This window comes from Sycon ciliatum, chromosome 12 (assembly GCF_964019385.1).
Source record: "Sycon ciliatum chromosome 12, ocSycCili1.1, whole genome shotgun sequence".
NCBI lineage: Eukaryota > Metazoa > Porifera > Calcarea > Leucosolenida > Sycettidae > Sycon > Sycon ciliatum.
In genome coordinates this window covers 21,081,040-21,098,630 of record NC_088654.1, presented here as the reverse complement: position 1 = coordinate 21,098,630, position 17,591 = coordinate 21,081,040, and the positions used below count along the sequence as shown (strand labels likewise).

General features: G+C 48.3%; 1 protein-coding gene across 1 annotated transcript in view; it reads left to right on the top strand.

Moving 5' to 3' along the window:
* LOC135828882 (uncharacterized) overlaps positions 1-12,863 on the top strand; it is a 37,875-nt gene extending 25,012 nt beyond the window's left edge. The window contains exons 4-7 of the mRNA XM_065341312.1: positions 212-340; positions 1,161-1,274; positions 2,104-2,217; positions 12,179-12,863. Of these exons, the coding sequence (XP_065197384.1) occupies positions 212-340; positions 1,161-1,274; positions 2,104-2,217; positions 12,179-12,213 (392 nt within the window). The 3' untranslated portion in view covers positions 12,214-12,863. The remainder of the gene's footprint in view (positions 1-211; positions 341-1,160; positions 1,275-2,103; positions 2,218-12,178) is intronic.
* The last annotated feature ends 4,728 nt before the right edge of the window (positions 12,864-17,591 follow it).

Genomic DNA, 17,591 nt, shown 5'->3' with positions numbered 1-17,591 from the left:
TTATTTTCACTTCTGTAATATCGCTTGGGAGGATATTCTGTGCTGTGCAGTTATGGGCAATCAGTTTGCACTACGTCTTCCATATATGTATGCTGCTGGGTATAGTATAATCTTGGTCTGCTTGCTTTCTGGTCATAATTATGTCATTACATTTTACAGTGTTGGTATGCTTCTGTTTAAAAAATCTTTTCTCTCTTTCTGAATAACGTAGGTGATCTAAGTATTGACAATGCTGTTGTCGAGGATTCTGGTACCTACTCTTGGAGTGAAGTGGACAAGACACAGTCGCAAGCTGATGTGCACAGTATCATTTTGACTGTTGAGCCAATGGTTCTACCAGGTAATGTGCAATGTTTTGTTTGTTAGTTGTAAGTTCCACTCTGTTTGGTACTTGTATATGCAGCTCGATCACAACAAACCCATTGACAAATGTACTGCCATGGCACGATCACTCTCTGGTGGCGGGTGGTACATCTGTGTTGCTGGTTAAAATATATCCCTGCCATTAGTTTCATTGCAATTGTCTGCTTCGATAGATTTGCTTTGCCATCTCAAACACAATCCTTTGTGTGCCTGCTCTACCCTGGATCACTTCTCTGGGGGGGGGGGGGGGGGGAGGGAGGGGTGGATCTTTGTGACCTTGGTCAATCAAGTGAACCTTACTCGTAGCAGCATACATAGACTTCTAACATGATTACCGGTGTGGTTAACAAGTGTTGCTGTGCACATGCAAGTTAGCATATGCCACACAGTCACCACTAGAAAAATTTGTGAGGCCTTTCACACAATTCCTTTTCTTGTGCACTAATTTAATTCTTTTTACATTATAAACCACAAACCATTACGGTGCACACGCCGGAAAAAACGCACAGAGATGCACATAGTGGTGGCAGCCAGGAGGCGGGGCAAGAGCAGCTAAACCGACAAGGGGTCTCGGTTTCAGCACTGCTCATGCGGGCCAATATGTACCTCAGTACACACAGCTAAGGTTTCAGCTTAACAAAGCACACTATCGCTAGCACAGCCATGTGAGCTTTGCTGTGCGCTCCCACTTGAATATTGAAGTGTGAGTGGACGCAGCCTGAAATGAATTTGTATTTTGACTTTTGAATTCAATCAGGACTCTTGGATGTGTGCATGACTGTGATCTTTGCTGGCAGGATATTTGACTAATTTGAATGAAGAACTAGAGGCCGACCGAACGTATTATGAGACAGTTCAAAAGGATGCACTGCGTGGATTGGAAGCTGCAAACAGTCCGGCGGCTTTATCTGGTATGTCTATTAGAATATTATTATGCCTATATGATAGAACTGTGTGCATTTCACTTTCAAGTAGAATCAATGGTCGGACTTTTATGAGATTAAATTTTCCTTATTTTCAAACGATATTGTTGTTATGGACTCAGATGGCATGAGCTGATTGTTTAGTAGCTGGTGGTGTTAGTGGACAGTATAGCGTAACTTGTAGTTCCTTGGTCTATCTCTTTTGTATAGATATTGTTGTTGTTTGTTTATTTAAAGTCGAAGAACAAACAGGCAAATTTGCCTAATTACATGATATTGACTAAAAGAAGAATATAAGACTTGAATTGGTTTCAGGCAATATTGCACATTCAGCATATACTTGCTATGACGGAACGCATTAAAACATGTTGGCAGTGGCATTGTAGTCACGGCTTGTAGAAAACACACAAAACAGCAACCTGCCAACTTGGAGCACTCCGGTTAAGGATAGGCTAGGGAGTATCTCCACTTCGACTTCCTTTGATTGAAGACAAATTTCGGCACGCATTCATGTAGCCATAAAATCCTTCATGAACCGAGTTAACCGAGGGTTAATAAATGTCTGCCTCTTCACGTACTACACATGACCAATCAATGTAGACTGCCAATCATATGTGTTGTAGATTCTACGAGTGCGTAGCTGCCATCATTAGCTTTCCAGAGAGTGGTTGTTTGTGAGAAATGGCCAAAGTAGAGGAGAGATATACCCAAAGTCGTATTTTTGTAGACTGTGACTTGACTCAATTGCGAAAATAATGGGTAGTGAAAGGGCTAAAGTATACTTGTGTGATTACCTTTACTTCATTGTATTTCTCAGGTCAAGCCCCCACACAAACTGTTGCCGATGCAACTCTAGATATATATGACGATGTGGCTTTCGAACCCTCCTTTAATCCTGATGGGTCTATTCCTATCAAATCTAAACCTGCAGGTAGGGTGCTCAGATCACATTTCGTGTTTCTAGAAGTGTGCGTGCAGAATGATAATATTATTACTTTGGAAAGAATCTTTAGCCATGTTCGTGTTTAGCCTCAAGATTATAGACTTCTTTTGAAATACGTGCTTTTTATAGATTTCAGACGAATGCGAGCATGCATGCAGCAATGAACTCATTCATGCACCGTGTTAATGAAATGTATACTTTTGCATTCACGCCACATTACGAGATAGTGGTAGCGACTTTGGCGATGATTTTATAGGAAGTCCTCTCACGGGGGGTCTGTAAGTTTGTATCCCTGGTTATGGTTCGGCCTGGAGAGCACCATATGAGTTGTGCTCTTCAGACACAATCATCCTCAGCCTACTCAAGCTCAACTGATGAGGGGTGAATTCCACAAAACACTTTGTATTAAGAGGGAGTGATGCTTTCTTGCAGGTTTGCTGAGTCAAAGATCCAATGAATTTCTCATGTGCTCTGGATGCCAGCCATCAGGCAGTCAAGTGTCAAGCCTAGTTGGCGGAAAATCCCCAGCTACCGTGTGGGGAGCAAACATCTTTGCAATTCATTCCCGCTCATGACTAGTGAACTTAAAACAGAGAGGTTCCAGGCTGTCCAATAGAATGCTCAATGCCGGAAGGCAGAGCTAGTTCCAACACGAATAAGAGAATGAAAAAAGGGTTTTTACTCCGTGTTGCACAAAGTAAGTGAAAAGAAGTCCGCCATTACAGCCGTGGATTCCTCCTCGGAGCTGCCCGGCAGTACCCATACTCTCAACAGCCAGCGTACACGCCATACCCGTACCAAAGGCAAAAGCAAGCAGCAGCAGGATCTGCAGGATCAGGAAACAAATGGAGCGCACGTGGAGGCCGTATCCCGTAGCGGCACGTTCGAAAAAGTGATCGAGGACAGTGGGCCCTCAGGCACGGAGTGCTCGGACGCAGAGGACTTTCAGCAGCATGGAGGATGTCGATCCGGATACATGCCAGCCAAGCCTGTGCCCAACGCAACCCCTGCATTGGACTTGGAGGCCATCCAGGATGATTCTTGGCAGTTGGTGGCTCAAGAGCCTCACCGTAAGAAGCGAGTAGTTGTCTTTATTGGCAATCTTAGTTCCCAGTGCAATGACCAACGGCTAAGCGAGTTCATCACAACACGCTCCACCGCAGTACACCAGACAGTTGCAGTTCATGATTGCAGTGTCCGTGAAAACAAGAAGGGAATGATGACAGGAAGAGTAACTGTTGATGCTGATGCCCTCCCCACAGTCACCTCTGTAAACTTTTGGCCTAGACCACTGTATGCGAGGGAGTGGACATTCCATGAAAAACGTCATGGGCCAGTGCCAGGAAAGGGAAATGGACAGTCTGTGCTGTCGAAGAAGTCAGGCAAGGACTCAGCCACTCACAGCTCCGACCTGACACCATTGCCTCCCGACCGCAAGCGGCGGCATGGGGATTCACCTGACTCCGGCAGCCCACTGCTCAAGAAACTGGACGAAGACCACCAGCAGCAAGAGTCTGCCGAGGAGCAACAACAACTGAATGCAGACAGCCAGCAATCATGAAGCTCCTCCTGACCAATGCAGGCGGGCTGCTGTCCAAATCCGGAGAGTTTCAGCACACCCTGTTGCTCTCAGGTGCGGATGTTGCCATAGTGACTGAGACGAAACTAACAGTGGATAAATGCTCTCACAGTGCATCTATGATCCCGGGATACTGTGGCCCGATTCGCCGAGACCGAACAGAACACGGAGGTGGCATTGGAGTCTGGATCAAAGCCGGCATCGCGTACCAGCATCTGGATCAGTGCCAGTCTGCTGAATTCGAAACAGCCTTGCTCACAGTTGGCCAGTGCAACAGCAAAACTGTCATAGGTGCAGTCTATGGCCCTGGTTCCTGCGCTGACAATGATCTGGCTCTACTCGAGCACTTAGACCAAAACATAGATACCATGCGGCAGCATGGTAAGCACATGATTCTGGCTGGAGATTTTAATGTTCACAGTACGTCCTGGCTTGGCAGCTCTCGAACAACAATCGCAGGGAAGTTCTTGGAAGAAATCAGTGCAACACACTGTCTTGTCCAGCACGTGACCCAGCCAACCCGTGGACCAAACACATTGGATCTCGTCTTGTCCGACTTTCCCGGCACTGTCCACACAGCAGTATCATCTCCCATTGGGCGCTCTGACCACTGTGTAGTATTGTCCAACTTTCAGGAAATCACTCCTGTACTGGAGCGGCCAACAAGCAGGAAAGTATGGTGTTATGGCCAAGCAGACTGGGGCAGACTGAGGGCACATTTCCGCAGCTTTGACTGGGCTGCTGTCGTCTGCGATGTCCCCGAACTTGCATGTGAACAACTCACAACTGTAATTCTGGATGGAATGGACACGTTTATACCATCTAAGACCCTGACAGTACGGACGACAGACCCTTGTTGGTGGACACCTGAGTGCAGCACTGTAGTTCAAGCAAAGACTCGTGCATGGAAACGGTGGCGTCAGCACCCCGATGATGGAGATTTGCGAGCTTCATTCATCGACCTAGTGGCCCGAACAGCTGCTATTTTGCTGCGCGCCCAATCATCACATGATGCTCGTGTCAAAGCTAAGCTCAGCTCAGGCTCACTTAACGACAAGCAATGGTGGTCCAACATGAAGAGAGCTGCTGGGATGGAACGTGCCTCTGAGATACCTCTGCTGAAGGACACCGACGGCACAGAGTATCCAACTCGCCAAGCAAAGGCCAATTGCCTCGCCAGGTACTACTCCCAGAAGTGTAGCCTTGCAGATGATGACATCTCTCCAGACGATCTGCCAGAAATGCAGCATTTGGACCGCCATGGTCTTGACCGCATCCATTTCCGGCTTGCTGATGTACGCCGCCGTCTAGCCAAGCTGAATACATCGAAGGCAACAGGACCTGACAATATTCCAGCAAGAGTCCTAGCTCAGTGTTCCAGTGAGCTTGCAGAACCAGTCACCAAACTGTTCTCACTCTGCTTTCGCCACGGTGTTCAACCTACCAAATGGAAGCTGGCCCATGTGGTTCCAGTCTTCAATAAAAGCCCCCGCTCGGATCCCACGAATTACCGGCCAGTCTCACTACTATCCATCCTGTCAAAAGTAATGGAGAGCATAGTAAACAAGCAGCTCGTGAATTATCTGGAGCGTTTCAATATTCTGCCCGACAGTCAATATGGCTTTCGGCAAGGAAGGGGCACATGCGACATCCTCACTGCTTTGCACACTGAGTGGGTCAAGACTGTCAGCGATGGAGGGTACGCTCACATGGTGGCGGTGGACATAGCAGGAGCATTTGATCGGGTATCACACTCTGGACTGATTTTCAAAGCCAAGAACGTTGGCATTGGTGGCTGCCTGCTGCACTGGCTGCAGGATTACCTCCTGAACCGCAAACTATCAGTCCTGGTCCACGGCGACTCATCCTCTCCGGCGCCCATAACAGCAGGTGTGCCCCAAGGCAGTATCCTTGGCCCGACACTTTTCCTCTTGTATGTGTCTGACCTGGATCAGTGCCTGTCTCCCGAGACGCGACTAAGTTCCTTTGCAGACGACACAACCCTCTACAGCCTCATCCGCACGCAGGACAATATGCATGACATGACTGCCGCCTTGCAATCCAGCCTCAAGCGTCTTGAAGAGTGGGGAGAACGCTGGCGCATCAGATTCGAGCCCTCTAAATCGCAACAGCTGCTGATGACTACGAAAGCCACACACCCTGCTGTCCCTGACATCAAGTTTGGAGGTATCGCGGTTCCGGAAGCCAACACCATCAAGCTTCTTGGAGTGACATTTGACGCCAAGCTGTCATTCTGGGATCACTTGCACTCAATTGCAACACGTGGCTGCCAGAGACTGGGTGTTCTCCGTCGGGCTTGCCGGGTGTTAGATTACCATGGCCGGCTTTGTGCATACAAGGGATTTGTGCGACCCATCCTCAAGTATGCTCCCCTTGTGTGGATGGGAGCTGCATCCAGCCACCTCGCCCGACTCGACCGTGTACAGAAACGTGCAATGGCCATTATTGGCCCTGGTGCCCTTCTCCAAAGCCTGTGCCACCGCCGGATTGTATCTGGGCTTGTATACCTGTACAAGCTCCAGTGCATCCCAGGACCACCCCAGCTCACCGCCATGATCCCCCCTCCAGCCAACCATGTAGAAGCTCGGCGCACCCGGAGTCAACCTCCTCCTGGCCAGCAGCACCATGTGCAGCTGCAGCAAGTCCTGGACAGGAGAGCACCTGCCTATGCTTCTCGCTCCTTCCCGTTTTCTGTAGTCTCAGTATGGAACAGCTTGCCAAGCGAAATTGTAAGGGCTCCACTCAGCTTGAAGCGGCTCCACACGTTCAAAGAAGATGTCCATAAGTACCTCACGCACCAACACTGGCTGATGGCTACCGACTTCTACGGATGAACTCCTGACTGTGGCACGGGTCATGTTCCTTGGTTCGGCTCTGCTGATGATATTGGGCTTCGCAGGTCATGTTCCTTGGTTCGGCTCTGCTGATGATATTGGGCTTCATTTACCTTTTATTATTTAATTTTTTATTATTAATTTTTTATTTTGTTTGTTTTGTTTGTTATGATTTCTTGGTTTTCCACCCGGTTTAGTTATAATTTAAATTATTATTTGGTGCAGCTTTAGTGCTATGTGGTTTATTATTTTCCTTTTTCTTAATTTCGTATTTAGCGCTTTTGGGCGTCAGTATTTTCTTCTCATTATTTCGCACCAAGTTATTATTTGTGGTATTCTCTAGCTTCTGTTTGTTTTGCAGTTGTTCTTGTGCACCCCCCCCCCCCCACACACACACATTTTTTGATGCCTAGTTGCAACGCTGACGCCGAGACCTCTGGTCGGTTGAGTTGCTCCCCGCACATCAGCACGTCGTCCCTACATCCCCTATGTTTTGTGCTTTTCCTCGTTTCTTTTTGTTCTCCACCTGTTTTCCAGTAGGGCTGTGTCAATAGTAAAAAATAAATAAATAAATAAAAAATTTAAAAAAAGTCTGGCCATATGCTCGCCTCTGCAACAGGACACTATCACTGCTGATATTGAAGACGGGTGTCTGGTTAGTCCGGCGGCCACACGCTCGCTTCGATTTGGAGATACAGCAATGTTTAACATGGAAGGAGATGTACACGCTGTGTCTAGTCCCTCCAGATCACCTACAGTGTCAGTGTCCCAAATCTACGATGAAATACCTGCCATCACAGCGCAGCACTCTCCAAGTGTGGAGCAGTACAGTGCTATTGAATGTCTTGCAAGGACAGACGCACCATCAAGCCCTGCCTCTTAAGACAGTACGTGCAAGAAGCATCACACATTACGTACAGTAAAACGCTCCCCCTGCTTGATAGCAATCAATGTATTGAATAGAGAACTGCTTGATAGCAATCAATGTATTGAATAGAGAACTGCTTGATAGCAATCAATGTATTGAATAGAGAACTGCTTGATAGCAATCAATGTATTGAATAGAGAACTGCTTGATAGCAATCAATGTATTGAATAGAGAACTGCTTGATAGCAATCAATGTATTGAATAGAGAACTGCTTGTATCACTTACAGCTTCATTCAGCTCAACACATTTAAAAATAGCATCTGTTCTTAGTTCCCGTCTGATGTTGTTGCTTCAGCTGATCCTGGCGAAGCAGATAAGCCACTACTATTGTTCAGCTGGCTACTGTTGGTCAATACATTTGAAAAGGGTCTGTGGTGGAAGAAATGCTATGCACAACTTGGACAGCCAAACCGTTTGCACAAACCTTTTTGGTCTATAAAAGTGCTTACAATGGTATCTTGTCCAAAGCTCCAATCACACACTTTCTCCGACCGGCCTTATTTACTACAACACTAAGCCAAGTAGTAGTATTATTATTATTATTATACGCATTCCCGCGGCAGCGTCAACCAAGCAGTTATGCTTGATGCACACGTTCGCTTATGCTGGACATTGAAACAAAGCAGATGTAGACAGCTCCTAGAGAATGGGGCTCTACAAAACCAATGATCGAAGTTAGTCCTTCAGTAACATGGAGCGTCATAATATTGGTCTCATTGGAAAAATGTCATCACTATTGTCTCCGCATGTAGCATCATGGTCAATGGGTGGCCAGATACGTATGAGGTTGAGTTGCCAGATAATTATTAAAATATTCAAATAGTAATATTATTATAGAATGGTTGTTATGAGTTTATAAGGGTGCCATCGCTACTCGTGACGAGGGTGTGCACAAACACTATTCACCAGCGCATTCCATGCTGGACGGTCCACAGCAATCCGCTCCAGACGGCGCAAGTCCTCAACACTCCGCAGGTGCCCATTGTTCTACTGGGACAGATCGGTGTGAAGCTTTATTGGTAGTGTCACCCTCGGCCTCCCACGGTACCTCCCCTCGGGTGCCTGAAACTATTGCTCCATGCTCAATCGTGCTGGCGTGTCCTTATCCAGGCGAAGCACATGCCCAAATAGACTCCAGCGTGAATTTCGGATCAAGTCCGACACTGGCTCCACTCCACATCGGGCATACAACGCCAAATTACTAATCTTCTGTGGCCATGTGATGCCGAGAAGTGACCTGAGCTGCCTTCTATGGAAAGCGTCCAGGGAGCGTTCGCTAGCAACCGTCAGGCCCCAGGTGCCTGAATTATAGAGAAGTATCGGCATGATAAAGGCGCAGTACAACCTCATACGCAGAGGCTCTTGGATCAGTCCTCGCCGCTTCCAAAGAGACCACATGGATCAGAAGGCAGCCTCGGCCAACTGCCTGCGACGTGTCACACCCTCAATGTCGCCCAGGAGTGAGCCCAGCTTTCGGGATGTCCTCCAGCGCTCGTCAATTCTGTCTACAGATCGACCCAGCTCTGTCCACTCAGTTTTGGTGTTGTTGACTCTCAGGGCCCACTGCCCGAGAGTGTGGTCTATGACCGGTTCGAGCTCTGTGAGCCATTGACGACTAAGGCTTATGAAATGTTGATGCTTTGATCCATTGGGGGTCTGTTTCGTGCCACCTAGGTGCTCCTCAGATCTCTCAGTGCTGCCTCTAAGTATATAACAAACAACACCGGGGAGAGAGAATCACCCTGCGGGGTGCCAATTGTAGTTTCAAGGGACTCTGATACTGCCCTACCGATGCGTACCTGCAGAGTTGTGTTGGTCAACAGCACTCTAACCAGCCGAACATCATCCTCCGTCAGGAAAGACTCGAGAACTGTCAACAGTTTGTCACGACGTATACAGTCGAATGCTTTGGACATGTCGATTCCAAGAATAGTCATTTCCCGCCGATAATGCTGACATGTTGCCGCAAACCATCTATGGCTCCAAACAAGGTCCGCTGTAGATCGGCCTGCTCTGAAACCACTCTGCGTCGGAGACAAGTACTCACCGACTTTCGACGATATTCTTCGCAATGTAATGATGGAAAGCGTTTTGCATAATGATGTAAGGAGGACAATAGGGTGCAGATCTCCAGGTGATCCAACCGTCTTTCCTGGTTTCTGCAACGGTACCAGTGTGCCGCATCCCAGGTCAAGGTGCTGGTGAGTCGTAAACATGCTGTTGAACAGACAGGCAATGTGAGGTGCGAGGTTTTCTCTTCCATATTTAGAGAGTTCGCCTGGGACTCCATCTGGGCCAGGGGACCTTCCATTATTCAGTTTTTTCAGCGCATTGGAGACCTCAGCAGATGAGATTTGTCTTTGGGGGCTTCTTGGGCGACCGATGAATGGCTCGACGCCTGCATCCACATTCCCACGAAACTGGTCATGGAAGTGGCCCCGGACAGTAGATGCCGCCTCCTGGTCATCGGCTATGAAGCGACCCTTCTGGTCATGTACAATGGGCTTTCGGCTTGGCTTTCTGGTCATCAGCTGGACTGCTTTAAACATTCGTGCTCCATTCTTCAACCTCTCGACTTCCGCTGCTCTCTCTTGCATAATTTTCTCTGCATTGTCTCGGCATTTTGTTCTTATAGTGTGAAGGATTCTGTTTCGTTTCGTCTTGAGAGATACTTTGGTGTCAGGGTTGTTAGTGCTACCAATGCTGATCCGCAGTGATCTCTGTTCCAGGGACAGCAGCTCAATTTCATGATCTGGTGCTTTGTGACGAGTTTTTTGCTGGACTGTGCCAAGGACATCACCTGCTGCACTCCTGACCACTTCCATAAGCCTCCGGGATCTTTCCTGCAGGCCGGTATTGCCTTGGACCTGATGGGCAGCTAGCAGTTCACTGGCCAATTTCTCAGCATATTCCTCTTGGACTTGTCTTTCGGCTAGTTTGAATGTGTTGAACTTAGGCGCCTGCAGATCATCTTTCTTCCTCTGTCCAAATATTCCATATAGCCTCTGGAGGTCCAACCGCGCAACAACGAGCCTGTGGTCAGACGAGAGGGTGCATCTACCATAGCTACGACTGTCAAGGAGAAGCCGCCTCTGGGTAGATTTACACAGCATGTAACCTATCTGGTTATACACAGGAACAGTAGCTCCACTGGCTCCATCCCTGCGATGTCCTGTCCAGGTAGTCACATGCCGTGTATTATGCTGAAAGGCAGTGTTACAGATGAACAAGTCATTCACATGGCAAAAGTCTATCAGGCTTTGGCCACTCAGGTTCCTTTTCCCTCTACCATGCCTCCCACAACATGTTTCTCTTGCATCCGACTTTTTCCCAACCTTAGCATTGAAGTCTCCAGCGAAGAGGACGATAGCTGACGATTTTGCACTATTCAAGTCGGAATAAAATTTGTCCAATTCATCAGCGCCGCGGGCAACTAACGAAGACGTTGGTGCGTACACATTGATAATGGCGAGAGTGGACGCCTTGGTGCCTCCATTGCCCTCCCGTGAAGGCAGGTTGATTGTCAGTACAGCCACTCGGTCCGACAAGCTCCAATATTTCTGAATTTGCGACGATAACGAAGACGACACAAGAAATAGAAGCCCATAGTGGCGACATTGAGGCGCCAGGGCGATAAGTCGATAGCCATCCTTCTCAGTGTCAAGGCTGCCAGTCAGCTTTGTTTCCTGAAGAAAACACAAGTCGACACGATAGCTTTTTAGGTCGTGTCGCAAGGCGTCCTGACGGAAATTTGAGTTCAGCCCGCGAACGTTGAAGCTGCTTACGGCAAACGACCTGCGCTTCGGCTTTCTTCCGCCCATTCCCAGTATCCTAGCCAGTCGTCATGTCCAATAAATACAGAACTCTCCCGCTCCAAAGTAGAGGAGCAGGAGAGAGAGAGAGAACGCAACTTCCCTCAACTGAGCCAAGTAGTTGTGGATAATGGCATAATGTTCTGCACACATATGTTTCAATCATACAGATCCTGTCATTGACCGTCTGAGATTGAGGGATGAACAGGCCCAAAGATACTCCCTGCCCTCAAAACTATGAACAGGCCCAAAGATAGTCCCTGCCCTCAAAACTATAAGCAGGCCCAAAGATAGTCCCTGCCCTCAAAACTATAAACATGCCCAAAGATACTCCCTGCCCTCAAAACTATGAACAGGCCCAAATATACTCCCTGCTCTCAAAACTATCAAGTAGGGTACAGTAGAAAGGAGGTAGATGTTGAAAATCAACTCGCAGGTGGGTAAACAAACATTCATCTCCTTACCCCTCCAATCACTCCCCACCCAACACATGCACACATACATGCATACATACATACATACATTCATACATACATACATACATACATACATAAAATATACATACATACATGCATACACACATACACATAATGTATGATCACCTTGGCACCCGCATGCTCTCACAGTCATATTGTTTTCCTCAATACTCTGGTTGTCTGGACAACTTTTGTGGATGGGAAAAACTACCTAGGTGTAGTTGACATGAATGTATGCAGCAGAGCTCAAAAATTGCTGCTTTCCTGTGCTATCCTGTTTTCAACAACACTGTTACAGGACTACTACCAGTGGGTTCAAGAATCACTCCTTAGAGACCTGACAAGCATCGAACGGTGCTTAGAAGATGGCCTGCGAACCCCTCTCACATACAAGCTGCGACCAGAGCATTGCTAGTCTGTGAATACATTGTTCTTAGCGTGTTTTGCTTGCTTACGTTGATCTAGTTTCATTGCTTTCATGTCTTCCTTTCCTCTTCAGTCTTCATGCATTAAATGTGACCTTCGATTCTCCTTCGAGCAATACATATTATGACTTGATATTATGATTTACATGTTTCTGATGATCTGTTTGAAGTGCCTTTGTGTATGGACTTGCATATTTTCCGTCTTGATTTGCCGCTACAATTTTCGATTCAGATAGTTCAGCGGCGCATTATTTTCCTTGAAGGAATTTGAAAAGTGTGCCCATGCTTTATGATTGTTCATTAGTATAGTTCGATAGGTGTGAAAAGCGATATGATTCTTTTTTGGTTTACGTCAGGTGTTTATGCACATCAACATCAAGTTTGTTTGCCAGTCTAAACAGAGTTATGTATTCTGGTCTCGTCGGAATAGTAGAGTTGTCGTTTTCCTCTTGTTTCCGTGCAATTATTGTAATTGATGAGATTTACTATTTAGGATACTTAATACGTCGTTATCTTTTCATGCTGCTGTCACTGGAGGGTTTCTTCCAAAACCAGTTAATTTCGGAACTAGGAGATTGAACCATTATGAACTGATCGAATGAAAGATGCTATCAACATCACTCCCGTGTGCCTGATATCCTGTGTATATGCCCGGTTCTAGATGTGAATAGTGTGTACAGCCAATCGCACATGTGCTTTGTAGAACTGGTCGTCTTTCCGCCGACAATTTTGCACATGTATTAGCTGATTCTGTACATCCGCCATACTCACCCTGGCCTGCTCTTTCTGCGACTTACGGCCGTAGCGGCCTCAGGTACCCCGGCTGCTGTCTTTTAAACCGAGGTGTGAGCAGCCTGGACTAAACAGAACAGAGGCGCGAACTCAGTGTGAATCCGATATGAACGCCACGTGACCTGGGGTATGTATGTATGTATGTATACTTTATTTGAATTCGCAAATCCAAACGAGCACAAATGCTCAATGACAAGGCAGCGAATATGTTATTATGTTACAGGGAAGGAGGGTTGGGGAGAAAATAAGGAGAACAAAGAGAGAATGGTAGATACATGTATCTCAATGAAGAGCGAAGCGTTATCAAACTACAAGTAAGCCAGCGAACGATAAGTCGATAGTTCTGTAACCCGCCTAATAAACTAAGTACTTTTTTCAGGCGTGCAGTGGACTGTCATTAAAACAGAAACAGAAAAATAATAATAAGGCACCCATTTTGTTTGTCCAGGGGATGGCCCACGCCTGGTGAAGAGAATAAAATAGAGAAAAAAAAATAGAAGAAAAAAAAAAAACAAGAACAAAAACAAAGTACTAACAGTTACTGCTAACGAGAGTACTTGCTACTAACATCGGGAGGATGAAAGGCCCAACCCTGCCCTGCCAGTTACGGACTTACGGGGGTCGCCATGGCAAATAATAATGGTAAACAGTGAAAATCAATCACAGACAGGAAGCTGTCTCAGGGCAAGTTTCTAGTCATAACATCAGGAAGATCGGAGTGTATACGGTACGACGGCAGCTTTGAAGCTGCTGAGAGACGACAGTACTCTGACTGCATTCGGTAGGACGTTCCAAAGGGCACTACCTCGGGAGGCAGGGCGAGATCGTCCGGCGCGGGTTCGTGTAGCTGGTAGACGGAGCCCCAGGGCGAGATCCAGGCGCGTCCTACGATCCGCGCAGCGTACGAAGAGCTCCTGGAGGGATGGACTCGCACTGGCGTGTATGCACCTCCAGACAAAGACCAGGACCTTCTGCCGATGTATTTCTCCAATCCTGAACACCTGCATGCGTTCCAGGAGATCACTGGCACGAGAGAACCCCGGCCGGCCATAAACTGCTCTTGCCCCACGGTTTTGTGCTACTTGGAGCCGGTCGGTCTGGGCCTGAGTGAGACCTGGGCTAAACGCAACGGACCCATACAGTAGATCCGGCATGATAGCTGCCTTGAAGAACAGCACACGGCTAGCAAGTGTTAGCGACTTTCGTGTCCGCCACAGAGTTCCAATTTTCTTATTGGCTTTCGTGATGCTCGCATCGACCTGGGGCTGCCATGACATGCGTACATCCAAGGTGATGCCAAGGTAGCGGGCACTGGTGACGCTTGGCACGGGTATGCCATCGCACTTTACCACAACGTTGGGACTCTGGCCATTGGATCCTGCAAAGACAAGGAGCAGACTCTTGGCGGCGTTGAGGATGAGACCACGGGAGGCTAGCCAGCGAGCTAGGTTAGAGACGGCTGTTGTGAGCTCAGAAGAAACGAGGTCAGCGCTGCGGCGGGTGGAAGTCAAGGCTATATCGTCTGCAAACTGGATTGACATAGTCGGGCAGGTAACAGTCGGTACGTCTCTAGTGTATATGCTGAAGAGCAGCGGCCCCAGGACCGAACCCTGCGGAACACCGCAGGTGCATGTAACAACCCTGCCGAGTCCGGTACCAGTGCGCACTTGCTGTTGGCGACTTGACGGGTAATGTTTGAACCAAGTCAGTGCTCCTCCAGTAACGCCAATGTCAAAAAGATCCTGGATAAGAATGCTGTGCTTGACTTTGTCGAAGGCTTTCGACATATCTAGAAGGCAGGTTGCCACAACTAGACCGTCATCTCGCCCAGTGTCGACTCTGTCAGTTAGTAGGGAAAGAGCGTCTTCCGTAGAGTGTCCATGACGGAACGCAAATTGGGTCACTGGCAAGATGTTCATCTGTGCGACATGTTCCACCAACGATTTCTGCACGACCTTCTCAAGGATTTTGGACAGTATCGGTAGCAGTGATACCGGTCGGAAATGTTTGGGAACAGAGGGATCACCAGACTTGTGGAGCGGAACAACGTGAGCTAATTTGAACTGCTGTGGAACTTCGCCGCTGGATAATGATGCATTAAACAATGTGGTAAGAGATGAAGCTAATATATCAGCACAATACTTGATTAGGAGACCCGGGATTCCATCACTTCCAGTAGCTTTGGCCGGGTTGACTTGCTGCAGCAAGTGCTCCAAAGCACCCACTGTGACGGGTGGAAAGGACACTAGGGAATGCTCTGCAGGGGGTCCCGCAGGCAGGAGTAGTTTGGATGGCCGAGTGATGTCGGTGACGACAGTCTCGAAAGCAGACGTAATCGCCTCTACACCACACGATGGCTCCTGATGTGTCCGCTTTCGACCGGTAACGGAGTTTATGACGGACCATAGCTGACGGGGGTTTCCCGTGTTCTCCGCGCACTTGTTTCGAAAGAACTCGTTCCGTTTACGCCTGTAGGCATTTGATGCAGCGGACCGGGCCTGTTTGAACGCTGAGTGGGCCTGCTGGCAAGTTTTGTCCGATAGCCAACGCTTGTGCAGCCTGTTCTTCCGCATAGTGAGCTGATACAGCTCTCTGTCCGACCACGGTGGTTCGCTTGGGCGTTTCCGGCTTTGCTTGCAAGTGAATGGAGCATGGCGATCCAGAACAGTTATAAACTTTGAATGCCAGTCTTGCCACATTTCATCCACGTTAGCCTGAGCAGGAAAAGCATACAAGTTTGCAGCAGTAAGGTCATTTCGGAAGTCGTTTATATTGATGTTGCGGAGATTTCGGGTGGATGTAGCCGGCTTACTGGTCGACTGCTTGGGCACGGAAATGTCCAGCTTGGCAAGAACTGCAAAGTGGTCACTGATCGTGCACTGAATGACATGGCACATCGCTACTGTTTCGGGACGGGCTAGAATTAGGTCGATTACGGTACCTTGGGGGCAGTCGGGCGTCACGCGCGTGGCACTATCCACATGGTTTGCCAGACCATATGCACCTGCCAAGTCAAATAGATGGCGAGTTTGATAGTGTGTCCTGCTGGTATCAATACCAGGCGGTCTGGCATTCGTGTTGAAATCGCCGAGGAGAGTTATCGATGGGGTTATCCGTGAGGCTCCGTCAAGCGCTCTCTCTAGTCGGGTCCAAAAGCTGATAGGCTCAGTTGGTGGGCGGTAGACACAAGCAAATACATGGTGGGCTGTCCCAGAATTCGTTGTCTGTAACCAAAGAGCTTCCAGGCCATCCTGCGCAAGGTCCAGCCGAGGTTGGAGAGCAAGAGATGAGCGATAGTAGAATGCCACGCCGCCTCCTGGTGGTAATATGGTGATGTATAGGAGAAAACTTGCGTAACACAATACAAAGCAATCAAAACGAAGATAAAGAACAATCATGCGAGCGAAGAATCAATCTATGGGCTACGGCGCCAGATCCTCGGCTGTGAGCGGATTCTGATGGGCTTCTTGGCTTTCCTTTGCTTCCTGGTACGAACATCTGTGAAAGCTTCAGAATCAGAGCCACCGTTCTCGTCTTCCATTTCGGAGCCGACATCTTCCCAGCTTCTATTTTCCGGGAGCTCATCCGCCGACGACTTGACCTTGTCGCAGCTGTTTTCATCTTCAACAGTGTGTGTATGTACGTGCTTGCGGGGGGTCTGGTTCTTGCGCGTCCCAGCTGATCTTGTGCTAGGCTTCCCATTGACCTTGTCAGGTACGGTGGACTCTCCCGCACTGGCGCCAACATCAACTGCTGCAGTTTCTGTGCGAGGGCTTTCATTTATCTGTTCTTGGCTTGGCGCCTCTTGGTGACCCGTACTAGTACTCAATTGCCCTTGCAAGGAGTCTGCGTAGGACATGTTGGTCTGCGAGTTGTGTACGCCATTTCTCGCACCTACAGCTGCTGTACCTGGGCAGTCTTTTGCCAGATGGCCAGAGACACTGCAGCGCCAACAAGTTTGAATTTGACCTTTGTGCCATACTCTTACGGTACGGGAACCTACTCGCAAGCCAGAAGGCACAGCCTTCCTCAGGGAAACTTTGACATACCTGGTCCCGGTGTCAACTGCAAAGCCCTCATGGCTAACAATCTTCCTCTTTGGAGGACCATGGACCCGACCATAGAGTGAAATTTCATGCACAAGAGCACCATCTTGCAATGACAGGGGGCATCCGAATACATGGAGAGTCGTAACTGACATGCCTCCCATTACAACTTCGACATTCTTACTGGCAAATACGAATTCTTCCTCTGACGTCAACAGGCGGTCGCGCACTCCTTGCGTGACGAAGGTGACATTGCACCAGCCAGGCTTCCCGTTTAGGTCCAGTTGGCTGAGTTCGGAGGGCTGAACACCCAGTCTAGACAGCTCCTTGATAAAAAATACATGGTCCAAAGGCCAGTCCTTGTGGACCCTAAACATAAATGAGGCAGGAGCAGGAGCTCCAGAAGTGCTCCCGTCCTCCATCGTGAATTTGACATATAGGTCTCACA